Source organism: Amblyraja radiata, chromosome 39 (genome assembly GCF_010909765.2).
Source record: "Amblyraja radiata isolate CabotCenter1 chromosome 39, sAmbRad1.1.pri, whole genome shotgun sequence".
Classification (NCBI taxonomy): Eukaryota; Metazoa; Chordata; class Chondrichthyes; order Rajiformes; family Rajidae; genus Amblyraja; species Amblyraja radiata.
In genome coordinates this window covers 3,124,210-3,146,198 of record NC_045994.1, presented here as the reverse complement: position 1 = coordinate 3,146,198, position 21,989 = coordinate 3,124,210, and the positions used below count along the sequence as shown (strand labels likewise).

Sequence of the window (21,989 nt, the reverse complement as noted above, 5' to 3'; positions counted from 1 at the left end):
GAATGGAGAGATCTAAGTGTACATATAAATAGTTCCCTGAAAGTGGAGACACAGACAAGGTGCTGAAGAAGGAATTTACCTGAAGAAGACACTTGCCTTTATCAGTCAGGTCGATGCGTACAGGAGCTGGGATGCCATGTTACAACTTTACAAGTCGTAGGTGAGACCAGGCACAGAATTATCTGCAGTCCTGGTTGCCTGGCTTCATGATATCCTTTCTAAAGGTGTAGAAAAGATTCACAACACTAGAACTGAGGAACTTGCGTTATTGGGAACGGCTGGATAGGCTAGGATCTTTTTTTTCATGGAGCATAGGAGGCTGAATGTAAAATTATGAGGGGTGTAGATATGGTGAATGATCAGTTTTTTTTCTCCCAGGGTATGGGAGTTTACAACTAATGGGCATAGGTTTAAGGTGAGAAGGGAAAGATTTACAAGGATCTGAGGGTGGTATGTATTTGGAAGGAGCTGCCAGGGGAAGTTGCAGAAGCAGGTACATAACAATGTTTAAAAGACAATTAGTCAGGCATATGGATAGGAAAGGTTTAGAGGGATGTGCACCAAACATAAGCAAATGGAATCAAGGCAGCCAAATTGACAAGTCTGTTACCATGCTGCATGACTGATTCTCTGACTAATATTTGTGCATAACATGGTTTTGGAAGCATTTGACTGTAAAACATTGTTTCCCATGGGAGATAAGGGAAAAGCCAAATTAAAGATGAAAAGTTGGTTTCAAACAAATATGAGCAATATATTTTGCCCAGTCATCCAATTTGCCCCGGGTGCATCCAATTAAAATGCAGTGAAACTGATATGAAACCATGTTGTTCAACATTGCCATTGGAAATTCCATGTCACCTTTCACTATTTTGTGAATACAAGATATCTGTCATATTTCCTTGCAGAGGTTGAAACGTTTGCCAAAAAGAATCCAAAGCAACTGCTGAAAAAGTTGGAAACATACTTGATGGAGCGTCAGAATGGGATGGTCCTACTCACGGACAAAGTGTCCCTCAGTGCTAACCACGCTGGGATGAGGCTAAAACCCACGTCGGCTGCAAACACCAAAGAGATTAATTTTATGGGCGTGTGTGAGCTGGAGCCAGAGCCAGAGTCTGAGGGTGAGGTGCGGCTAATCTGAAACTAGGTGTGAGTGATTGGGAAAGATAATCGGCATCACCACATGGCAGGGATGTGACATCTGAAGGTTTCACGACTATGGCATGCACTACTCATGTACTGGACATTATGCAATGCTGGCATTAAACATACACAACAACGTAAGTGCAGTAGAACCTTGGCTTCTCCTAATAACAGTGGCTTGCAAATGTGTAATTGTTGTAGGCGTACTGTATTAGCTCATATAATCAGTTCTGCTCCAGCTTGAACACTCAAGTGCTGTTTCCAGATAATGCTAGAACACAGAAGCTTTCTGCTACCTTTCTAAAACTGTTCCTCGGTTGGAACATTACCTTACTCAGGAGAGAAGAACATATTAGTTCCTTTTAACAATGATGCGGTCTGTGCTGGGCATAGTTTGAACTCTACTTTTTAAGTGACACTAATTAGCTTTAAATCTGAATTAGTGCTGTCAGTATCAATACAGAAAGCTTAAAGATGCAATACCACTGTATCTCTATTCTGGTTGGCAAAATGATTTTGGTTCATATTATTCAACTGAATGGAAAGATTCTTATTTCAAGGTGGACACAAATGCTGGAGTAACTCAGTGGGACAAGCAGCATCTCTGGAGAGAAGGAATGGGTGACGTTTTGGGTCGAGACCCTTCTTCAGTCTGTAGAACGGTCTCGACCCGAAGCGTCACCCATTCCCTCTCTCCAGAGATGCAGCCTGTCCCGCTGAGTTACTCCAGCATTTTGTGTGTCTACCTTTGAATTAAACCAGCATCTGCAGTTCTTTCCTACTTATTACAAGGTGGTTCTCTCCTACCCTGATTTCTATCTTAACCACACAAACTTGTTGACCTAAGTATTTGATGTGATCAAAACACATGTAATACCTGACAGCCCTACATGGTTCTACAGTTTTCTCATTCTGTAGTACTTGTTCAGTCAGCAAGTTGTAGGCCAGGCACCAAATAGAAAACTGATTCTGAATGAGCTGAAAACTTCTTCAAACCCATGAAAGTTTTAGAATTTCATACAAAGTCCAATCAATAGTTGCAAGTGACAGGCTAGTTACATGTAGTCCTGCATATGGTCCAATCGTTGAGTATTCTTGCATCTTTATATTCTGTACCTTCACATTTATTTACAAGCAAACTATTCAGCTGTGCAGAGTGTTGAGCCTTGTGTGGCTTTTATCTATTTTTTTATGGTGTGCTGTTCCCCTCCTTCAACACTCGTGAGTGCTAGATCAGACACGTGGTACGGCTACTGTCCTGTGTAATTGCTGATCAGTTTATGGTACCAGTAACATTAGAACTTCCAAGAAAACACTTGCTAGCCTTGTTTTGTTCTATGTATGTACTCTAATATGTTTTAAATGTACTCCTAAATTGGACTGTTAGGTTATCAGAAATCTTTAGTTGTGACTTATTAAAACTTGTCCACGACGGGGAACCTTCGTTGATCTGTACCTCTGAAGTGATTGAGGTTAAATTCCAGCTGTAGCTTTCATTGCATTTCTCCAGCATCCGACAGGTTGCAGTGAATCCTCTTCTTGACGAGCAGTAAATTAAACGCTTCAGTATGATGGTATGCAGTGTTTTGCGGATGCTTTTGTGGGATATTTGGTTTGAGGAGAAAATAATTTTTGTCTGATTCTTTTGAATTTAGATTCAAAGTATATGGAATATGTGTACTTGAACACCACAAGGGTTTAAACATATCCGAGTTTGTTGTTTCCACCATGAATTCATTTACGAGAAGTTATAAAGGAGAAGATTGCTGCATGGAATTTGCCAATGCTGAGATCTGTGTTGATAAAACATGTGTAAAGACGGGCAAATTGTGCACTTTAGCACTTATCAGTCACATATTGCACTTTGCTGAGATTCCTTAGAAAATCTTGGTAATATATCTGGAATAAGCTAAAGTAGAAGTAGGCATCACAGATTGGTGAAACAGAATGGAACTATGAGATCCTTCTGTGCTGGATATTATCTGTTTATTGGAACGGGTACGGGTTTTTCCCCGATTCCATTTACAGAGTGAATGGCATTTTATAGATGCTAACTCCCAATAGTTTTAGATTTTGTTGCATCCTTGTACTGAGGTCAATATTGGAAACTTGGCATGTAGTGATTGTACAAGCCCTTGTCTGACATTATTCTAGCAGTTTATGTTGTGTCACCAGATGCACAAGCTGCAGTGAAACATATAGCCAGTGGTAAGCTTGGGTATCTTTTAACTCTGCTTAAATCCAGAACACACTGTTTCTGCATTTTCATTCAGGAGAGAGATATTATAATAAATGTGTAAGGAATCAGTTGCTATTAAATATGTCCAATCAATGTAGATTAGCAAACAATGCAGCCAATGTAACATTGAATTAAGCTAGAGGAACTGGTGATCCGACCACTCTTGTTTCTGATCTGATTACCACCTGGAGATGGTGCAGGGAATAGTAATGAGTGTGAGCCTATTTCTGGGGTTAAAAACAGAACATGTTATAATGTCAGGCAACATATTTGGAGAGAGTTAAGGCAAAGTGATAATCTTTCATCAACACTGCTGTATGGAAAGGCTGGACAAAAAAAGTCTTAGAGGATTAAAAAAATAATATTATGGAAAATGGTCAAAATTTAAAATTCAGGTTTTGAACAAGGAAGCAGCATAAAGCTGGTAAAAGGCAATATGGAACTAGCTGCGAAATGTTGGATGACAGAGAAACTGATTATGTAGAAGAGACCTATAGAAATAGCAGTAGAGGTGAAAATTGTCCAGGCATTTGAGAAACTCGTGCATGCTGCTGTGGATATTTGAGGATGATTCTTGATGAATGGCCCATGATGGATTAAGCGGCCTTTACTCTTGTAATTGGATTCTACCTTTCGATTAATGACCAAATTTCATTCAAATTGGGCAAAAACGACTTGGATTTTAAAATGAATGGGAGACTCTTGAACATTGTGCATTGTTAGGCATCTGTCGGAATAGGAACATTAACAATGAACATTTCAGTAAAGTGGGAGGAAAGAGGCATTACATTTGCAGTTTATTTAAACAAATTTAGGGCATATCTTGTCTAGGTTGGAAGGACAGGTGAGAACTGAACTTTTACTGGTGGTGTTGGTAGGGGGGCAATGAACTAACAGCACACAGATGCTTAACAGATACAATTATAATATATTAAAAAGGCATGCCTTTTTTCGAAAGCCACTTACCAACCAATATTAATCAAATTCGTTGACAACACTGGAAACAGCTGCATGGGAGGTTGAGAGATGCTAGAATACCAATGGCTCTGGTTTCCTGGAAGTGTGCTGTTTGATTGTCGATGCAATCTGCCAACATACTCCACACTTCTCCACACTGGCCACGGTTTGTGATGAGGTTGGGCCAATTCAGAATTTGGGAATTGAGTCCTTACCCATTTTAGTGTTAGAAACAGGTCTGGGATTTGAACAAGTTTGCTGATGGATCCAATGTTCCTTTACTACATTAAATGTCCTGTAGCAATTGTGCAGAGATGAGATGAATACTGGGGACCTGCGAAATTCTGCCTGAAATTCTTTCAAAGATCTTTAAGCTATTGAAGTCACTGCAGGTAATGTGACTGTTTCAAAAGTTTGATGTTTTATTGACAGTTCTCATTTATTCTGTGATTTCTTATTGTTTTCTTTGCTCAAACACAGATTAATTATTGTTATTACTTTTAAGCAGGATTTCACTAATGAGCACTGTGATTGGTTGTATTCAGGATGTAAGATTAGCACTGTGGTCGTACTTGGGATGTCATGGTAACATAAGCACTAAACATCTTTATTTTTGCATCCATTAAATTTTATGTTTTTAAAATTAAAAAATGAATCTGTTACTATTAACTGTTTCCCAACCGGTAGCATTACTGCATCACAATAAAGATTAATTTTGTGAATGCTCCAGTGGTTATCCTGGAATAGATAGTTTGTCCTTGGCTTTGTTCTAGGAAGTGTAGATTGATGCATCTCACCAATTTATAATTTCCTGGTTTGCTCCAGTTACTTTGAAACAAAGCAACAACATGGACTAATCACCAGCCTTCTGGCACCTCACCCATGTCTAAAGAAGATACAAAGATCTTTGTCAAAGCCCCAACAATTTCCTTCCTTGCTTTCCTCAGATTTCTGGGGTAGATTCCATCAGGCATTAGAGACTTAGCAACCTTTATGCTTTTCAAGGCACCTAATAGTACCACCCTAATTTGAATATCAACATTACCCTACATAATCTCATCATTATCCATGTCCTTCTTGGTGAATACTGATGCAAAGAGCTTATTAAGGATCTTATCCACTTCCTCCGACTCAATGCACAAATTCCCTCCTTATTTTAGTAGACCTACCCTTTTCCCACCTATCATCTTGGAGTTATACAGTCCTTCAGCCTAACCCGTCCATGCCGACTAAATTGCCTCGATTAAGTTAGTCCCTGCACTTAGTTATTTTCCTCTAAACCTTTCATATCCATGTACCTGTCCAAATATCTTTTAAATGTTGTCATTGTAGCTGCCTCTACTTCATCTGGCAGCTCGTATGATATACTCACCACCCTCTGTGTGGGGAAAAGTAGCCCCTCAGATTCCTGTTAAATATTTCTCCTTTCATATGTATCTGCTGGGTCTTGATTTCCCATGTCCTGGGAAAAGACTGCATTCAGCCTATCCCCCTCTTAATTTCATACGCCTATATAAAATCAACCCTCAGCATACTGAGCACCAAGGAATAGCGTCTTGTTCCAAGTACTTACGTAAAATTAGGAGGAGGCAGCACAACTCTCAGTACCATGAGTATACTTCATGAATAGATTTTGCAAACTGATTTTTAGTAATTACTTTGAACAGTGTGGTTAATCAAATTATGTCCTCTGAGACTTGTCCTTTTTGTTCCCACCTGTGGTTACACATGAATTGCTCCCTTGATTCTCTTTTGGACTTTTTCAGCTTTTATGTTAATCTATCATAATTTCTCTCAGAGACCATGGATTAAGATGCTTTCTGGTCAGTGTGGCCATACCTTTGGCTGAAGATGAAATGGTTTAGGAATGAATTTGAATTTTGTTCCAATTAGCCTGACTCCACCACGTCAGAGGTTTGTAAGACAGCCAAGTCTGGTGGACCACATTAGAGAGCTTCCACCTGATGATTCACCCTTTTCCCTCAAAGATAATTCCCCCTGCTTTACAATTATAGATTAATATCCTACCATGCATGTTCAAATTCGACATGATCCACTATGAAAAATAATTTAATTGATCTTGTAGCCCATGAGCTGGCAGCAGGAGTAAGTGACCATAAAAATTATGGATTGTTACACAAACACAAGTAATTTCCAACCTATGAAAAGAGTCTTAAACTTTTTAGAAGTCTGACAGATGCATGGTCCCAGTCCCAAAATAACACAATTAATTATTTGGCAACTATATTCCTTCCTGCTCTTCACTCTTCTCTGCCAACACTGTCAACATACAACAAACTTCAACATTCTCATCTTCTCAGCTTTGATGCTGCTTCATTCGTCTCAGAATCATTTCCAATCTGCAGCTGCGCTGGACATCTTTTCCAATGTAGCCAACCTCCCTTTTGGCTTAGAACACAAAGTGCTGGAGTAACACAGTAGGTCTGGAGGACATGGATAGATGACGATTTGGGCCAGTACCCTTCTTCAGACATGCCCCTGTACCTCTTCCCCCGGCTCCATCCAGGGACCTCAGCCCTTCCAGGTGAGACTGGTTCACAGCACTCTAATTGCGAGACTGAAACGTCAGCTATCCATGTCTTCCTGAAATGCTGCCTGACTGGCTGAGTTACTCAAGGACTTTGTGCACTAGGCACAAGGACTTTGTGCACTAGGCAAGATTCCAGCATCTGTAGTCTTGTGTCTCTCTTTTGGTTTGTTAGGTACTCGAGAACATGGGGTGGAAATGTTGACATTGGAAGCTTTAAAACTCTTTCTTGATGCCATTCAACTAAATTCCTTATATCGTTATGTAACGATGCCACTCACTAGCCCGCTGCAATAGCTTAGCAATGTTATTTAGTTTTAATCAAAACCAGGCCAAAACAAAATTGAAAATTTGAGTGAGCTGGCTGATTCCTGAAATCATAACTTCCATACTGAGATTATGGCAGGTGGTGAATGAATCACTGAGAAATAAAGCCGGACCTGAATCACAGCAATCTACCTGTAACATAATTATTTCTCCATTATGTGAATGGGTGGAGTGACAAGTTCTAAAGACAGCTTGGGGACAAAGGTCCATCTTCACGCTAAGGAGAACTTGTGTGATATGGCATTCATATTGTTAGATTCAAATCGGAAGCAGTTGTTTAAAAGTGGTAAAACTATGAAGTGCCGTGGATAATCAGAAGTAACAGAATGGCATTCTCCCACAATTAGTAAAGTCTCACATGCTAAATATCTCACTGTACACTATTACAATCAAACCAGAGGACCAACTCTGGAAGGTGGAAGGGCTTTCTGTGGAAGCTCCCAAGGAGATAAAGCCAGCAGTTAGTCGGACCAAAATGGGCCATTAAATGTCATTGGTGAGTCGGATTAAAGAAAATCTCAAGGCATTTTATTTGTCTATAAAATTAAAATGAATAACCAAAGTCAAGGTACTGCACAATGATAATTTATGCTCCACCATATGACACAATTCCTACAGTGCTGCCACATCCAATTGTAACCTGTGGTTAGCTAGCATGAGTAATAGGGTCCATCATTATCATCCTCAACGAGCAGATCGCAGTAAGTTCCAAAGAGAAGGCTGAAGCATTTATAATAATCTTCTGCCAAAAATAGCTAGTCTTCAAGTTTGAAGCATCCAGCATTACATCAAGGAATTAGCCATCGGAAGTTGGTCATACTGTGGCAATAACAGCAGACAATAATGGGCCAATGCTGCTGAAGACGTCCACCTGAGCAAGCAATGGACATACCCAGCATTTACTATAGTGTTTCCATGAGTGCCTAAAGGCCAAATCGCCTGGTGTAATATTGTCCATCCACTCTTCTATTACAAAAACAGTGATGGAGGGTGTGGTTTACTGAGCTATCAACTGACACGTCCTCACCAACAATCATTTCACCAAGATAGACTAAAGTATGAAGATGGGTCTCGACCCGAAACATCGCCCATTCCTCTCCAGAGATGCTGCCTGTCTCACTGAGTTACTCCAGCTTTTTGCGTCTATCTTTGGTTTAAACCAGCATCTGCGGTTCCTCCCTACACATACATCATTGCACCAAGGTTCAATATAGGATGTACATTCAATAGGACGTACATGATAAATGGTAGGGAATTGAAGAATACAGTTGAACAGAGGGATCTGGGAATAACCGTGCATAGTTCCTTGAAGGTGGAATCTCATATAGATAGGGTGGTAAAGAAAGCTTTTGGTATGCTAGCCTTTATAAATCAGAGCATTGAGTATAGAAGCTGGGATGTAATGTTAAAATTGTACAAGGCATTGGTGAGACCAAATCTGGAGTATGGTGTACAATTTTGGTCGCCCAATTATAGGAAGGATGTCAACAAAATAGAGAGAGTACAGAGGAGATTTACTAGAATGTTGCCTGGGTTTCAACAACTAAGTTACAGAGATAGGTTGAATAAGTTAGGTCTTTATTCTCTGGAGCGCAGAAGGTTAAGGGGGGACTTGATAGAGGTCTTTAAAATGATGAGAGGGATAGACAGAGTTGATGTGATCAAGCTTTTCCCTTTGAGAATAGGGAAGATTCAAACAAGAGGACATGACTTCAGAATTAAGGGACAGAAGTTTAGGGGTAACATGAGGGGGAACTTCTTTACTCAGAGAGTGGTAGCGGTGTGGAATGAGCTTCCAGTGGAAGTGGTGGCGGCAGGTTCGTTGGTATCATTTAAAAATAAATTGGATAGGCATATGGATGAGAAGGGAATGGAGGGTTATGGTATGAGTGCAGGCAGGTGGGACTAAGGGAAAAAAGTTGTTCGGCACGGACTTGTAGGGCCGAGATGGCCTGTTTCCGTGCTGTAATTGTTATATGGTTATATGAATTTAATCTAAGCCACAGCTCCAGACTCTATTGCAGCCTAGGTCCAAACAAAAATAGCTCCTGACATCCATGTCTAATTCTGCTGCAGTTTTTTTATTGGAATTGTTCACTCATGGTAACTTTCCACTGTCACCTCTGCAGACCAACATGAACATTTTATCTTTAACGTCTCTTTGTTCACAGCCCAGCTCTGGCATCATTGAGTATACATGTTCCAAATAACTCTTAAGTATAGGGGCAGTCAGCCATGAATGGCAGGATTTGCAACAAATTAGGCCAATAGAATGATTGGAGTAACATACTGTATTGTTGGGATTGTATGAGGTTTAGAAAGATGAAATCAGATGGGGCCTCTGAAGAATATAAAGCATGCAGGAAATAAATCATTTGGCCAATTAGAAGGGCTAACAGGGACTATGAAATGTCACTGGCAATCTAAAAATAATCCCAAGGAATTTTACATGTACCTCAAAAACGAGGGCAATCGAAGAGAGGCAAGAGAGGAGATTGCAGGGGCCTTGATGAAAATCTTTAAGAAAGAACTGCAGATGCTGGAAAAATCAAAGGTAGACAAAAAAAGCTGGAGAAACTCAGCGGGTGAGGCAGCATCTATGCGGTAAACAAAAAAGCTGTAGAAACTCAGCGGGTGAGGCAGCATCTATGGATAGACAAAAATGCTGGAATTTTTGTATCCTCTCTGATCACCAGCAAGTTCCTGGATGACTGGAGAGTCGCGAATGTGGTTCCTCTTTTTAAGAGGTAATCCAGGAGAGCCTCACATCAGCGGTTGGGAATCTTCACAGAGAAGGGTAGTATTTGTTCTCATTTGAAAGGAATTGGCTAAAAAGGGATAGTCAGCAGGGCATTGCAAGTGGCATGACATGGTGTACGGAGGATGTTTTTTTGAGGTGATTTATGAAGATAGGATAGTGAATGTTGCCAATATGGATTTTCGTGAAGCATTTTGATAAAAGTCCTTCATGGTAGATTTTTCAAGAAGATTAAGATGCATGGGATCCACGATGACTTCCTTTTAGAGATGCAGCGCAGAAACAGGCCTGTCGGCCCACCGAGTCCGCACCGACCAGCGATCCCCGCACATTAACACTATCCTACACAAACACTAGGGACAATTTGCACATAAACCAAGCCAATTAACCTACATACCTGTATGTCTTTGGAGTGTGGGAGGAAACCGAAGATCTCAGAGAAAACCCACGCATTCACGGGGAGAACATACAAACTCTGTACGGAGACAGCACCCGTAGTCGGGATCGAACCCGGGTCTCCAGCGCCATAAGCGTTGTAAGGCAGCACTCTCCCGCTGCGCCACCGTGCCACCCTTGAACATTTGGATTCAGCACTGGAAACAACTTGAATGTAAATGTGGACAGGTAGGTTGTTAAGTTTGCAGACGACACCAAAATTGGTGGAGGTGCAATCTGTGAGGAAGATTGTCAAAGCATGCAACGGGATATAAATCAGTTACAGAAAGGGATGGAGAAATGGCAGATGGAGTTTAATCTGAGTAAATGTGAGGTGTTGCATTTTGGGTGATTGATGGCAAGGGGGTGGCAAGAATGTATGCCAGCAATCATGTATACATGGATCTTAGATTTCAAGTCCATAGCTTCCTGAAAATTGCAATACAAGTAGATACGAGTGGTAAAGAGCGTATAAGGCATGCTTGCTTTCATAGGCATTGAATAAATGTCAGGAAGTCATGTTGCAGCTTTAAAGGCTTTGGTTAGGAGGCATTTGGACTATTGTGTTTGTGTGTAATTCTAGTTGCCTCATTGCGGGCGGGCAGGATGTGGATGCTTTGGAGAGGTGCAGGTGGGGTTTACTGGTATGCTGCCCAGCTATAAGAAGAGGCTGGACAAACTGGGATTGTTTTCTCTGGAGCGATGGAGGCTGAGGGGAGACCTGACAGAAGTATATATATATATATAAGAGGCATAGAAAGGGTAGACATTCAGAACCTTTTGTCCATGTGGAAAATGCCAAGGACGAGAGAGCATAGCTGTAAGATGAGAGGAGCAACGTTCAAAGGAGATGTGCAGAGCACGGTTTTTTTTAAACAGAGTGGTGGGTGCCGAGAATGCAGATGGAGGCAGATACCATAGTGGCGTTTAACAGGCTTGTAGATAGGCACATGGATATGGAGGGATATGGATCACGGGGATATTATTTTAATTTGGCAACATGTTCAGCATGAAATGGTGGGCCGAAGTTCCTGTTCTTGTGCTATACCGTTGTATTGGGGGAGGAAAAACGATTTCCTGCTGTGATTGCAGGAACGCCAGGTTCTTTGTGAGTTTTCATCGTTTATGGCAAACAACCTCCCATCAAAGTCAGGGTGTGTAGTACAATGATGCGATACACTGGCAGGGTACAAGGATAAAGTAAAAACCACGAGTCTTCCAGCCGTCTGAAGGAGGGTCCCGGCCCCCAGACGCCGTCTACAGGTCCATCCCCTCCACAGTTGCTGTCCGATCAGCCGAGTTCCTCCGGCACTTGGTGCTTTACTCAACGCCCCTCGTGTCTGCAGCAACTTCAGGGGCGGGAGGGGCCGTGGGCGTAGCCCTGGACCAGCGGTGGAGGCGTCGTGCTGCTCCGGCAGCCGGAGGTGAGGAACCGCGCTGCTTTGGCTTCGGTTGTGAACTGGTTTAGTGGAGCTGGTGAGTGAGGGGAAGGCAGGATTGGGGGGTGGGGACAGTGGCGAGGCCTAGTCTGGCCGGACCGGGGGTGGGGACACTGGCGAGGCCTAGTCTGGCCTGACCTGGGGTAGTCTGGCCTAGCCTGAGCTGGAGAGAGGAGCCGGCGTCGCTAGGCCCGCCCGGGTGGGCTGAGCCGGGGGCGGCCACTGGCTTTGCTCTGGCTGGGTGGGTGGGTGGATCGTGAGGGACCGGGCCTGACGGCGAGAAGCGCCGGAGAATGAAGTTTAGGGGGAACAACAGATCAGCCATAATCGAATGGTGCAGCAGGCTCGATGGGCCGAATGGGCCTAACTCTGCTCCTATGTCTTATGAAAATGAAGCGCCACCTTGTTAGAGTGAGATAGGGGTATAGGCCTGGAGTGGGGTTCAGGGGAAGTCAAGCCAAGTCACTTTTATTTATATAGCACATTTAAAAAACAACTCTCGTTGGCCAAAGTGCTTTACATTGGTATAAGAATAAAGGACTGGGATTGGAGTAGGGTGCAGTGTGAGCTGGCCTGTCTGTGGTGCGAGTGAGTTGGGGACTGACATTGCCTTGCTGTGAGTGAGGTGGGGCTGAAGTTTAGGGACTGGTCTGGGTTGTGGTGCAGTCAGAAGTTGATCCTAGACTAGCAGGAAGTGAGTTTGAAAGGTTGTACTGGCATGGGATGAGTGTAGAGGGGGAGGTGAGAGGGCTAAAGTTTGAGGTTGAGGCTAGCAGTGAAGGAGGCTAGTACTGAGGTCAGGACTGGCCAGTGTGAAGAAGGGCCTCCACCCTAAACGTCACCCATTCCTTCTCTCCAGAGATGCTGCCTGTCCCGCTGAGTTACTCCAGCTTTTTGTGTCTGTCTCTAGCATTAAGGGGCTGTCCCACTTGGGCGACCTAATCTGCGAGTTCTGGCGAGTTTGCCCTCGACTCGTACTCGCAACATGGTCGACACGAGGTCCTGGGAGTTCTTTGTAACTCTCCTTCATGCTCGAAAGTAGTCCCCATGAACTCGAGGTCTCAGCTAGGTCGCAGCGTATTTTTTAATGTTGAAAAATGCCCGTGAGTAAAAAAAGGTCGCCATGGAAAAAAACGCTAATTTTATTTACTCGTACTGGGTCGTAGTAGGTCGGCATGTTAGTCGTAGGTTATCGAGGGTAGTCGAAGGTAGTCGTAGATAGTCTTCATCATAGTCGAAGGGTGGTCAAATGAGGTCGTCTTCACTCTCCACTATTCGGTGTCCAATTTTCCCGAAGTTAGTCGTAGCTAGTCTTCAACATAGTCGAAGGAGGTCTTCAACATGACATTTTTTCAAACTCTTCTAAACTCGCCAATTAGGTCACCCAAGTGGGTCAGCCCCTTAAGTCAAGCCAGGCCTGAAGCAAGCACAAACAGGGGATTACATGGTGCATTGAGATTCTGGTATTAGCTAGGCCTGCACTGGTGATGAAGTGAAGTAATAAACTAATCGCTGCTATAGTGATAGAGTTGTGATTGAGATTGAATAAGGTGGCTTTAGGTTTTCTTGTTATTTAGTTGGAGGATCGGGAACATCACTATCATCTTCCCAATAGTCCATAAAGCTATGGATGGGGCAATATCATTCTGCTTATTGATGCTTTGTTTGGGTGGTCATCACCTGAAGACATCATCAGCTTTGATCTCAACTTCATCAGTCAGGGTATTGGGTACAGGAGTTGGGACTCCATGTTACAGCTCCACAAGGCGTTGCTAAGACCACATTTGTAGTAATGTGATCACTTACTGTGGAAAGGATATCCATTAGTTTAAATTAGTTTCGTTTATTGTCCCCTGTACTGAGGTACAGTGAAAAGCTTTTGTTGCGTGCTTACCAGTCAGCGGGGTGGACAATATATGATTACTATCAAGCCGTCTACAGTGTACAGATCAGGCACGTGCCATCAAGAGCAGAACTCGCTATCAAAACATGGAGGGGACGGGGGACACAATTTTTTGGCGGCCACGCGCGAGGCTTCGGAGGCTCAATTGAGCGCCAAATGCAGCTCAACTCTGCCTATCTTAACTACAGCCCTGTCTGGACTGACGGGATACCGGCGCTGCTTCTCCACGCTGGCCATATTTCCCGCAAGCCCAGGCAGGTTAACCTGGCGGGACAGGCAGAGTTGAGCTGGGTTTAGTGCTGTTTCACTGCGCTAGCTGTGGGCCTGGAGGCACAGCTCGCGTCTGTCTGCTCTGGCCACCCGTGGGGGGGGGGGGGCACTCGGGTCAGTGCCGGAGACCCGGCTGGGATCGATCCTGCCTGCGGATGAGGCGCAGGTCTGTGCCACGTCTCCCTCCTCCAATCATTGCGCCCTCGATCATCAGTCCCACCCCCACTGCCTCGCGGAATGCGGAGATATTAAAATTGGGATCACAAAAACTTGGGGGGGATGTCCCCCACCTCTCAAAACATGGGGGGGACACGTGTCCCCTCTGGCCCCCCCGGGTTTTCCGCCCCTGCGTGCCATCAGGGTAGGCAAGATAGGCAGTGCCTACCCTGACTAAAATGATAAAATGATCATTATTTTATATATATATAAAACATATATAAAATTGTCATAAATCGTAAACGCGGAAGTATGTGCTACTCGCGTGCCGTCGACGATGCTTTAAGGAATCAGTGGCAACGGTCCGTAAAGGCAGCTGAAATTCTGCCTTTACACCGTGGACTGCGTGCATGCACTGCACATGTGCACCAGCCTACTGCACGTTTCTTGGCGGGTTTTTCAAAGATGGATAGTGATTACCTGAAGAGTTTCTCGAAGCAAACTTCGAGGAAAAGACCAAAATAATTGAAAATGGCAGACCAAATCTGGAACTTAAAGAACTTCAACAGCGCAAAGGAACAAAAATAATTAAAACATTTAAAACAGCTTGGTACAATAGGAAACAAAGAGAGAAGAATGGATTTTGTGTACAAATAATATGGTAAGTAAATTTCTTTGAGCTATATGTTTTCAAATACTTTACAGGTGCACAACCTTTTTTCCGGAAACCGAAAAGCTCTGAAAACCGGACATTTTTTCCAAGATGTCGTCTGCACACCAAAGCTCGCGTTTGGCACCAAACGTGACCCGAAACGACCCACGGTCAACCCAGGTCTATACTACTGTAGCGGCTGCCTCCTCCCCGGAGACCGGGGAGACACTTAAACATCTAAATCATTGCTTAAATGTTAGTCAGTTAGTTTGGAGGGCTTTTATGTGAGGGGGGGTGAAGGGGGAAACTTTAATTCTTAGTCCCCTACCTGGTCGGAGAGGCGGGGAGCGGGCAATGCCTTACCGGGTCGCCGTGCGGTAAGCTCCGGAGCGCTGTGGCCGCCGACTCCCAACATCGCGGAGCTGGGGCTGCGGGCGTCCGGCCGCGGGCGGCGCCGGTTGTAGCTCCGACCCCGGCAACTCTACCCCTGGCTGCGCGGCGCTCCAAATCCAGCGCGGCCCGCGGCCGGACGCCCGCAGCCCCAGCTCCGCGATGTTGTGTGTCGGCGGCCACAGCGCTCTGGAGCTTACCGCATGGCAACCCGGTAAGGCATTGCCCGCTCCCCGCTGGTGTCCCAGCGCTGCGACGCCGCCGACTCCCAACATCGCGGAGCTGGGTCTGCGGGCGTCTGGCCGCGGGCCGCGCTGGATTTGGAGCGCCGCGCCGCGCAGCCAGGGGTAGAGTTGCCGGGGTCGGAGCTCCAACCGGCGCCGCCCGCGGCCGGACGCCGCAGTCCCCAGCTCTGCGATGTTGGGAGTCGGCGGCCACAGCGCTCCGGAGCTTACTGCACAGCGACCCGGTAAGGCATTGCCCGCTCCCCGCCTCTCCGACCAGGTAGGGGACTAAGAATTAAAGTTTCCCCCTTCACCCCCCCCCCCCACCACATAAAATCCCTCCAAACTAACTGACTAACATTTAAGCAATGATTTACAATGATTCCCCGGTCTCCGGGGAGGAGGCAGCCGCACCAGACTTTTCAAGCCGCCCGCGCTACCTACCTAATCTACGCTAAAAATCTTCCATTCGGAAATCCGAAAAATTCCGAAATCCGAGAAGTGTCTGGTCCCAAGGCTTTCGGATAAAAGGTTGTGCACCTGTATTAACAGATAGGATCTATTGAAGACAAATTACTTGATAAAAGTCGAGAGAACAATCTGCGCATGCGTGGTTTCGAAGTGTTTTGCCTACCTTGACTAATTACTCACGGCACGTGCCTGGTACAGATACAGGATAAAGGTAATAATGTTCAGTGCAAGATAAAATCCAATGAAGATAGTCTGAGGGTCTTCAATCAGGTAGATGGTAGCTCAGGACTGCTCGCTAGTTGGTGAGAGGATGGTTCAGTTGCCTTATTGCACCTGGGGAAAACTGTCCCTGGAAAGAGTGCAAAAATAGATATATGAGCTTACTGGGTCTGAAAGGTTTGAGTAATAGGGAGAGGCTGGATAGGATGCGATCATTTTTCCTACCATGTTGGAGGCTGAGGGGAATCTTTTAGAGGTTTACAAAATCATGAAGGGCACAGACAGATACAATGAATAGTAACTGACTTTTCTCAGGAGTAGGACAGTCTAAAACTAGAGGGCATAGTTTTAAGATGAGAGGGGAAAGATTTAAACGGGGTCTGTGGGGCAGCTTTTCTCACACAGGTGGTACTTATATGAAATGAGCTGCCAGAGGAAACAGTATAATTGTACAATACAGAGGTATGTACAATTGCAGCATTTAAATAACACTTGGACAGGTATGTGGATGGGAAAGGTTTGATGGGAAACGAGCCATGCACGGTATATTATACTAGCTCGGTTAGGCAACTTGGTTGGTATGAATACATTGGGTTGTAGGGCTTGTTTCCATACTGTACATATCTAGGACCCTGATCAAGACTACGTCAAGATGTCAAGATTACGTCAGTCTGAAGAAGGGTTCCGACCCAAAGCGTCACTTTTCCATTTTCTCTAGAGATGCGGGTTGACTCGCTGAGTTACTCCAGCACTTTGTGTCTTTTTAGTAAACCAGCAGCTGCAGCCTGTGAAGATTAGATATTCACTCTCAGTCCTGGTGCAGGATTTTGACCTGAAATGTCAACCATTCCTTTCCACCCACAGATGCTGCTTGACCTGCTGATTATTTGTTGCACCAGACCTCCTGTGTCCTCTCTCAAGGTTAGGTACAACTGACATTTACATTAAAAATCCCTGGCTGAGGTGATGGTACTGAGATCACAGAATTCAAAGGACCATCATTTTTGGTGATGGATATCACTGCAGAATTTCCTTTAAGACGTACCTTTAGAGTCAAAGTACGGAAACAGGCTTTATGACCAAACTGCATCATCTTAGCTAGACCCATTTGACCATATCTGTCTCAACCTTTCCTATCCATGTACAGTCCAATGCTAAATGTTGTTATAATATCTGCCTCAACTACTACTTCTGGTAGCTCATTCCATATACCCACCATCCTCTGTGCGAAAATAGTGCTCCTGTTGATTTTCTCCCTCCAACCTTAAACCTATGCCCTTTACATCTTGCTTTCCCTTCCCTTTGGAAAAAATAATGTATATTCTCCCTATTCCCCTCATAATTTTATACACTTCTAGAAGATCGCCTCTGAGTTCTCTGTGCTCCATTGGAATAAAGTCCTAACCTGCCCAACCTCTCCCTCCAGTCCTGACATCATCCTCGTAAATTTTCTCTGCACTCATTCCAACGTAATGGCATCTTTCTTCCCGCAGGAGGACTAAAACTGAACACAATACTCCCAAGTGTGGCATCACCAGCATTTGTTACAACTTTAACATAATGTCCTAACTTCCAGACTCAATTCCAAGACTGAAGAAGGCCAGCATTCCAAAGGCCTTCTTCACCACTATCTACCTGTGATGCCACTTTCAACGTATGTGAAACTTAGAACACTGAGAAGTTCTTCTTGGCCCCCCCCCCATGGCTGACCATGGGTGTCTCCAGGGTTGGAGGACGCCTGTGCGTGACTTTGTTTAACATTGCACAGACAGCCACCACACGGTCCTTGACAGATCTGGGTCAGGATCCAGTGGCATGGAATCCAAGACCACCGGAGACCCTTTTCTGCTGCAGCCTTCATCCGCCTTCCCAGCCGTTGTGACGCTCCACTAAGGTCAGCCATCATCCTCCGCCTGTTCCACCGTTGAGGTCTTGGTTGGATTGCTCTTTGTCAGAGACCTCCCCCTCGACCTTATCGCCATGGGTGACCCTACCAGGAGCATTGCTCCAAACGGCATCGCTCTCAGGATCTCAGGACCACACAAGCTTCTCCACCACGACAAGGTGACAATCCACTGAGAAGTACAGCATGGGAATGGGCTCTTTGGCTCACAATGGCTATGCTGGACATGATACCAAGATAACTAATCTCATCTGCCTGCACCTGATCCATATCCCTTCATTCCCTGCGACAGGGTATTCAAGGAGAGAGAGCGCGAGTGTGAAAAAATCTTCTGTCAGTCAGTACAGTTAAACATCTTGCCATCAACCATATATTTTACATTCGACATTCGATCTCGTAAAGTGCACCAGCGCACACTTATTCACATTAAACTCCATCTGCCTTTTCTCCAGACATTTGCCTGGTTGACCTTTATCCCACTGTATACTTCGAGTGCTTTCCTCACATATCCACCAATCTTGGTCTTCTGCAAAGTTGCTAACTAACTCACCTACCTTTATATGTAAGATGGAACTGCAGATGCAGGTTTACACCGAAGATGGACATAAAATGCTGGAGTAACTCAGCGGGTCAAGCAGCATCTCTGGAGAAAAGGAATAGGTGACGTTTTGGGTCGAGACCCTTCATCAGAGTCTGACCCAACATCGGAGTCAGAGTGTGTTGAAGGGTCTCGACCCTAAATGTCAACTATTCCTCTCCCGAGATGCTGCCTGACCCGCTGAGTTACTCCACCATTTTGTGTCTATCTTCATCTACATTTATGTCTAAGTCACTGATCACTGAAAAACGCCACTGGTCGTAGACCTCCAGCCAGAATAACTCCCTTCCACCACAGCCCTCTAATTTCCATAAGTAAGCCAGTTTTGAATCCATGTGCCCAAGTCACTGTGAATCCTTTGCATCATAACCTTATGGATCAGCCCACCATTGGGGCATTATTAAATGCCTAACTAAAGTCCATGTAGACATCATCTGCACCCATTCCCTTATTGATCACCTTCAGGTGAGTGCATCTTGCATATTGTGCATGCTGAAATGAAAGTAAGATAGGAGTAGATATTGAGTTCAGGGGCAAGACCCCTCTTTACGAAAGCTGTTCTGTCCTGTATGGTATTATGTTACCTGAATGGTGAGAGATTGGGAAAAGGGGAATGCACAGAGATCTACATGTCCTTGTAAATCCATCATTGAATGCAAGCTTTTTAGTTTATAGTTTAGACGTGCAGCATGGAAACGGGCCCTTCAGCCCACCGAGTCCATGCTGCCCATCGATCACCTGTTCACATTAGATCCATGTTAACCCGCTCCCCACGCACTAGGGGCAATGTACAGAGGCCAATTAACCTACAAACCTAGACGTCTTTGGATGTGGGAGGAAAGCAGAGCACCCCGAAGAAACCCAGGAGGTTACAGGGAGAACGTGCAAACTCCACACAGACATGCATTGTGCCATCCTAAGCATTCGGATGTGGCAAGCAGTGAAGAATGTTTTCAATATGATTAAAGTAAGAACAAGGATGTCTCCCTGCAGTTGTATTGGGTCTTGTGTGACATTATTTGGAGTTTTGAGTGTTGTTTATCTGAAGAAGATTGTTCATGTTATTGAGTAAATGCAACGAAGTATCACTTGGCCGATGGTGGTGTAGACTAAAGAGGAGGGACTGGGCCATCCATGCCTGTATTGGAATTTAGGACAATGAAGAGGAGTCTCATAAAAACCTATGCAATTCTAACAATGTAGAATAGATGCAGGGAGGATGGTACCAATTCCTGGGAATTCAGGAGCCAACATCCAGGGTATAGACCAGGGGCCTTCAAACTTTTCAGCATAAGGGTCACATTATATATTTGGCACATTTTTGCAGGCCGTAGGAAAAAATAAAGAAATGTCAGTTTTATAAATTTTAATGAACTCAAAAAAGAACTTAAGTAAAACAAATGGAAGAAATTGAAATCATGTATTTTAACGGAGGTGGTGGCCCAGCAACCAACTCGCCCTGACTCTGTGGCAGCACTTGGCACACGCGCGCTCACTTACTCGCTGACCTTCACTGTCTTCCCTGGGGCACCCATGCTGCTGCTGCAGCCGCCGACCCATATCTCTACTCCAGCGCCCCATGGGGCTTCCACCAGTGACTCCGCCGACCCTTGCCTCTCCACTGGCCACCAGCGGGCCAGAGCCGTCACCTCACCAGAGTTCCAGGCTCAGCACCCGGCCCACAACCTCCACCATGCAGACAGCACGTGGTCTGACTCAAAGATCCTATAGCGGAGCAAGATAGATCACTCCTGCTAAATGCAATGGGCTGACGTGTAGTACGCAATGTAGGCCTTTTTTTCATCCATTTCCGTAACCCGAACCGACCCGACTCGCAGTGTAATCAATGTTGCGGGGGAACAGTTTATGTTAATAAATTATAATTCTGAAAATGAGGAGAAGATTTTTACCAAATAACTTTTATTTTTACGAGGATGTTTCCGTAACTGGCTTCCGTCTGCGCACTAGTATTCTATGGGATCTTTGGTGCGGAGACGGAAGCCGGTTACGGAAATGGGGCTGAAAATTACCCATGAATCTGCCCATGACCGTACTACGTCTTTTTCGTCGAGTGGACTATCCTGCTGGCTATAGGATCTTTGATGCAGACAGTACGTGGTGTGGCTCTGCTGGGTCCTAGTGCTTGCCCCATCTCTCCTACAGGGAACCTCAGTACTGATGGGTCTTCCCCATCCCCCTCTTTTAACCAGGTTACCTTGACAGCAATAAATAAATAATGCACTTTATTGTCATTGTAAATACATACAACGGAATTTCAGGCGCACTGCCCGAGCGGAGCTCCAACGTATCAGATAAATAATAAGGAATAACAAAAACGTCAAGAAATTGTCAGGTCAAGTCATAATGTGCAATATTTCACAGTATACTGTTGTAGCAGCACAAAATATTGGCTGTGGGGGGCTGTGTGTCAGTGCAGAGTTCAGAGTGGTGATGACCTTAGGGTAGAAACTGTTTGGTAATCTTGTGGTGTGTGATTTGATGGACCTGTAACGCTTTCCTGAGGGCAGAAGGCCAGACAATTGATGTGCGGGATGAGATGGATCCTTTAGGATGCGTAATGCCATGCGCAGGCAACGAGAGCTATAGATCTCTTCCAGGGCAGGCAGATGTGTGTGTTGGTGATCTTCTGGGCTGTGTTGATGACTCGCTGCAGAGCCTTCTTGTCAGCCGCAGACCTGTTGCCGTCCCACACCAGGATGCCATGTGTCGGGTCACTCTCTATGGAGCAACGGTAGAATGACACCAGCAGCTGTTGTGGCAAGTTGACTTTCTTGAGTGATCTTAGGAAGTAATGTCGTTGTTTTTAGGAGTTCTAGCTTTTTTATGTGTGGGGAGGGGGGGGGGGAGGGGGAAACTAATTTTCAGGGTCCCTACCTGGTCGGAGATGCAGCTTTTCTCCGGGCTGCACTTTCGACCCGTCCTCGCGGCCTACCAGCGGGCCTGGAGCGGTATTTCCTGAGGGGACCGCCTGGAGCATCGGCGGCGGCGGCTGCGGAGCTGCGGGTCCGAAGAGCGAGGGGACCGCCCGGAGCCTCGGCATCGGCGGCACCGGCATCGGCGGCGGCGGAGCTGCGGGTGTGAGGACGGCGGTGCAGTGCTGGAGCGCCATTGCGGGGCGGGCGGTGCCTTGCCTGGGTCGCCGCGCTGGAACTCCGGTGAGCTGGGACCGGCGTTAAAAACATCGCGGAGCTGCGGGCGGCGGCGCTGAACTTTACATCGGGAGCCTGGGATCTCGCGACGAGATCGCCAGTTGAGCTCCATTCGGCGCGGCCTTGTCGGCTCCGGAAGCCACGGTCTCGAGTAGGGAGGCGGCCGTTCCAGGGTTCCCAGGCC

General features: G+C 45.3%; 1 protein-coding gene across 7 annotated transcripts in view; it reads left to right on the top strand.

The window, feature by feature from the left end:
* The window catches only part of elmod3 (ELMO domain containing 3), a 40,078-nt gene extending 38,791 nt beyond the window's left edge, over positions 1-1,287 (top strand). For all 7 annotated transcript variants that reach the window (XM_033014099.1, XM_033014097.1, XM_033014098.1 and 4 more), the window contains one exon: positions 909-1,287. In XM_033014099.1, the coding sequence (XP_032869990.1) occupies positions 909-1,144 (236 nt within the window). In that variant the 3' untranslated portion in view covers positions 1,145-1,287. The remainder of the gene's footprint in view (positions 1-908) is intronic.
* The last annotated feature ends 20,702 nt before the right edge of the window (positions 1,288-21,989 follow it).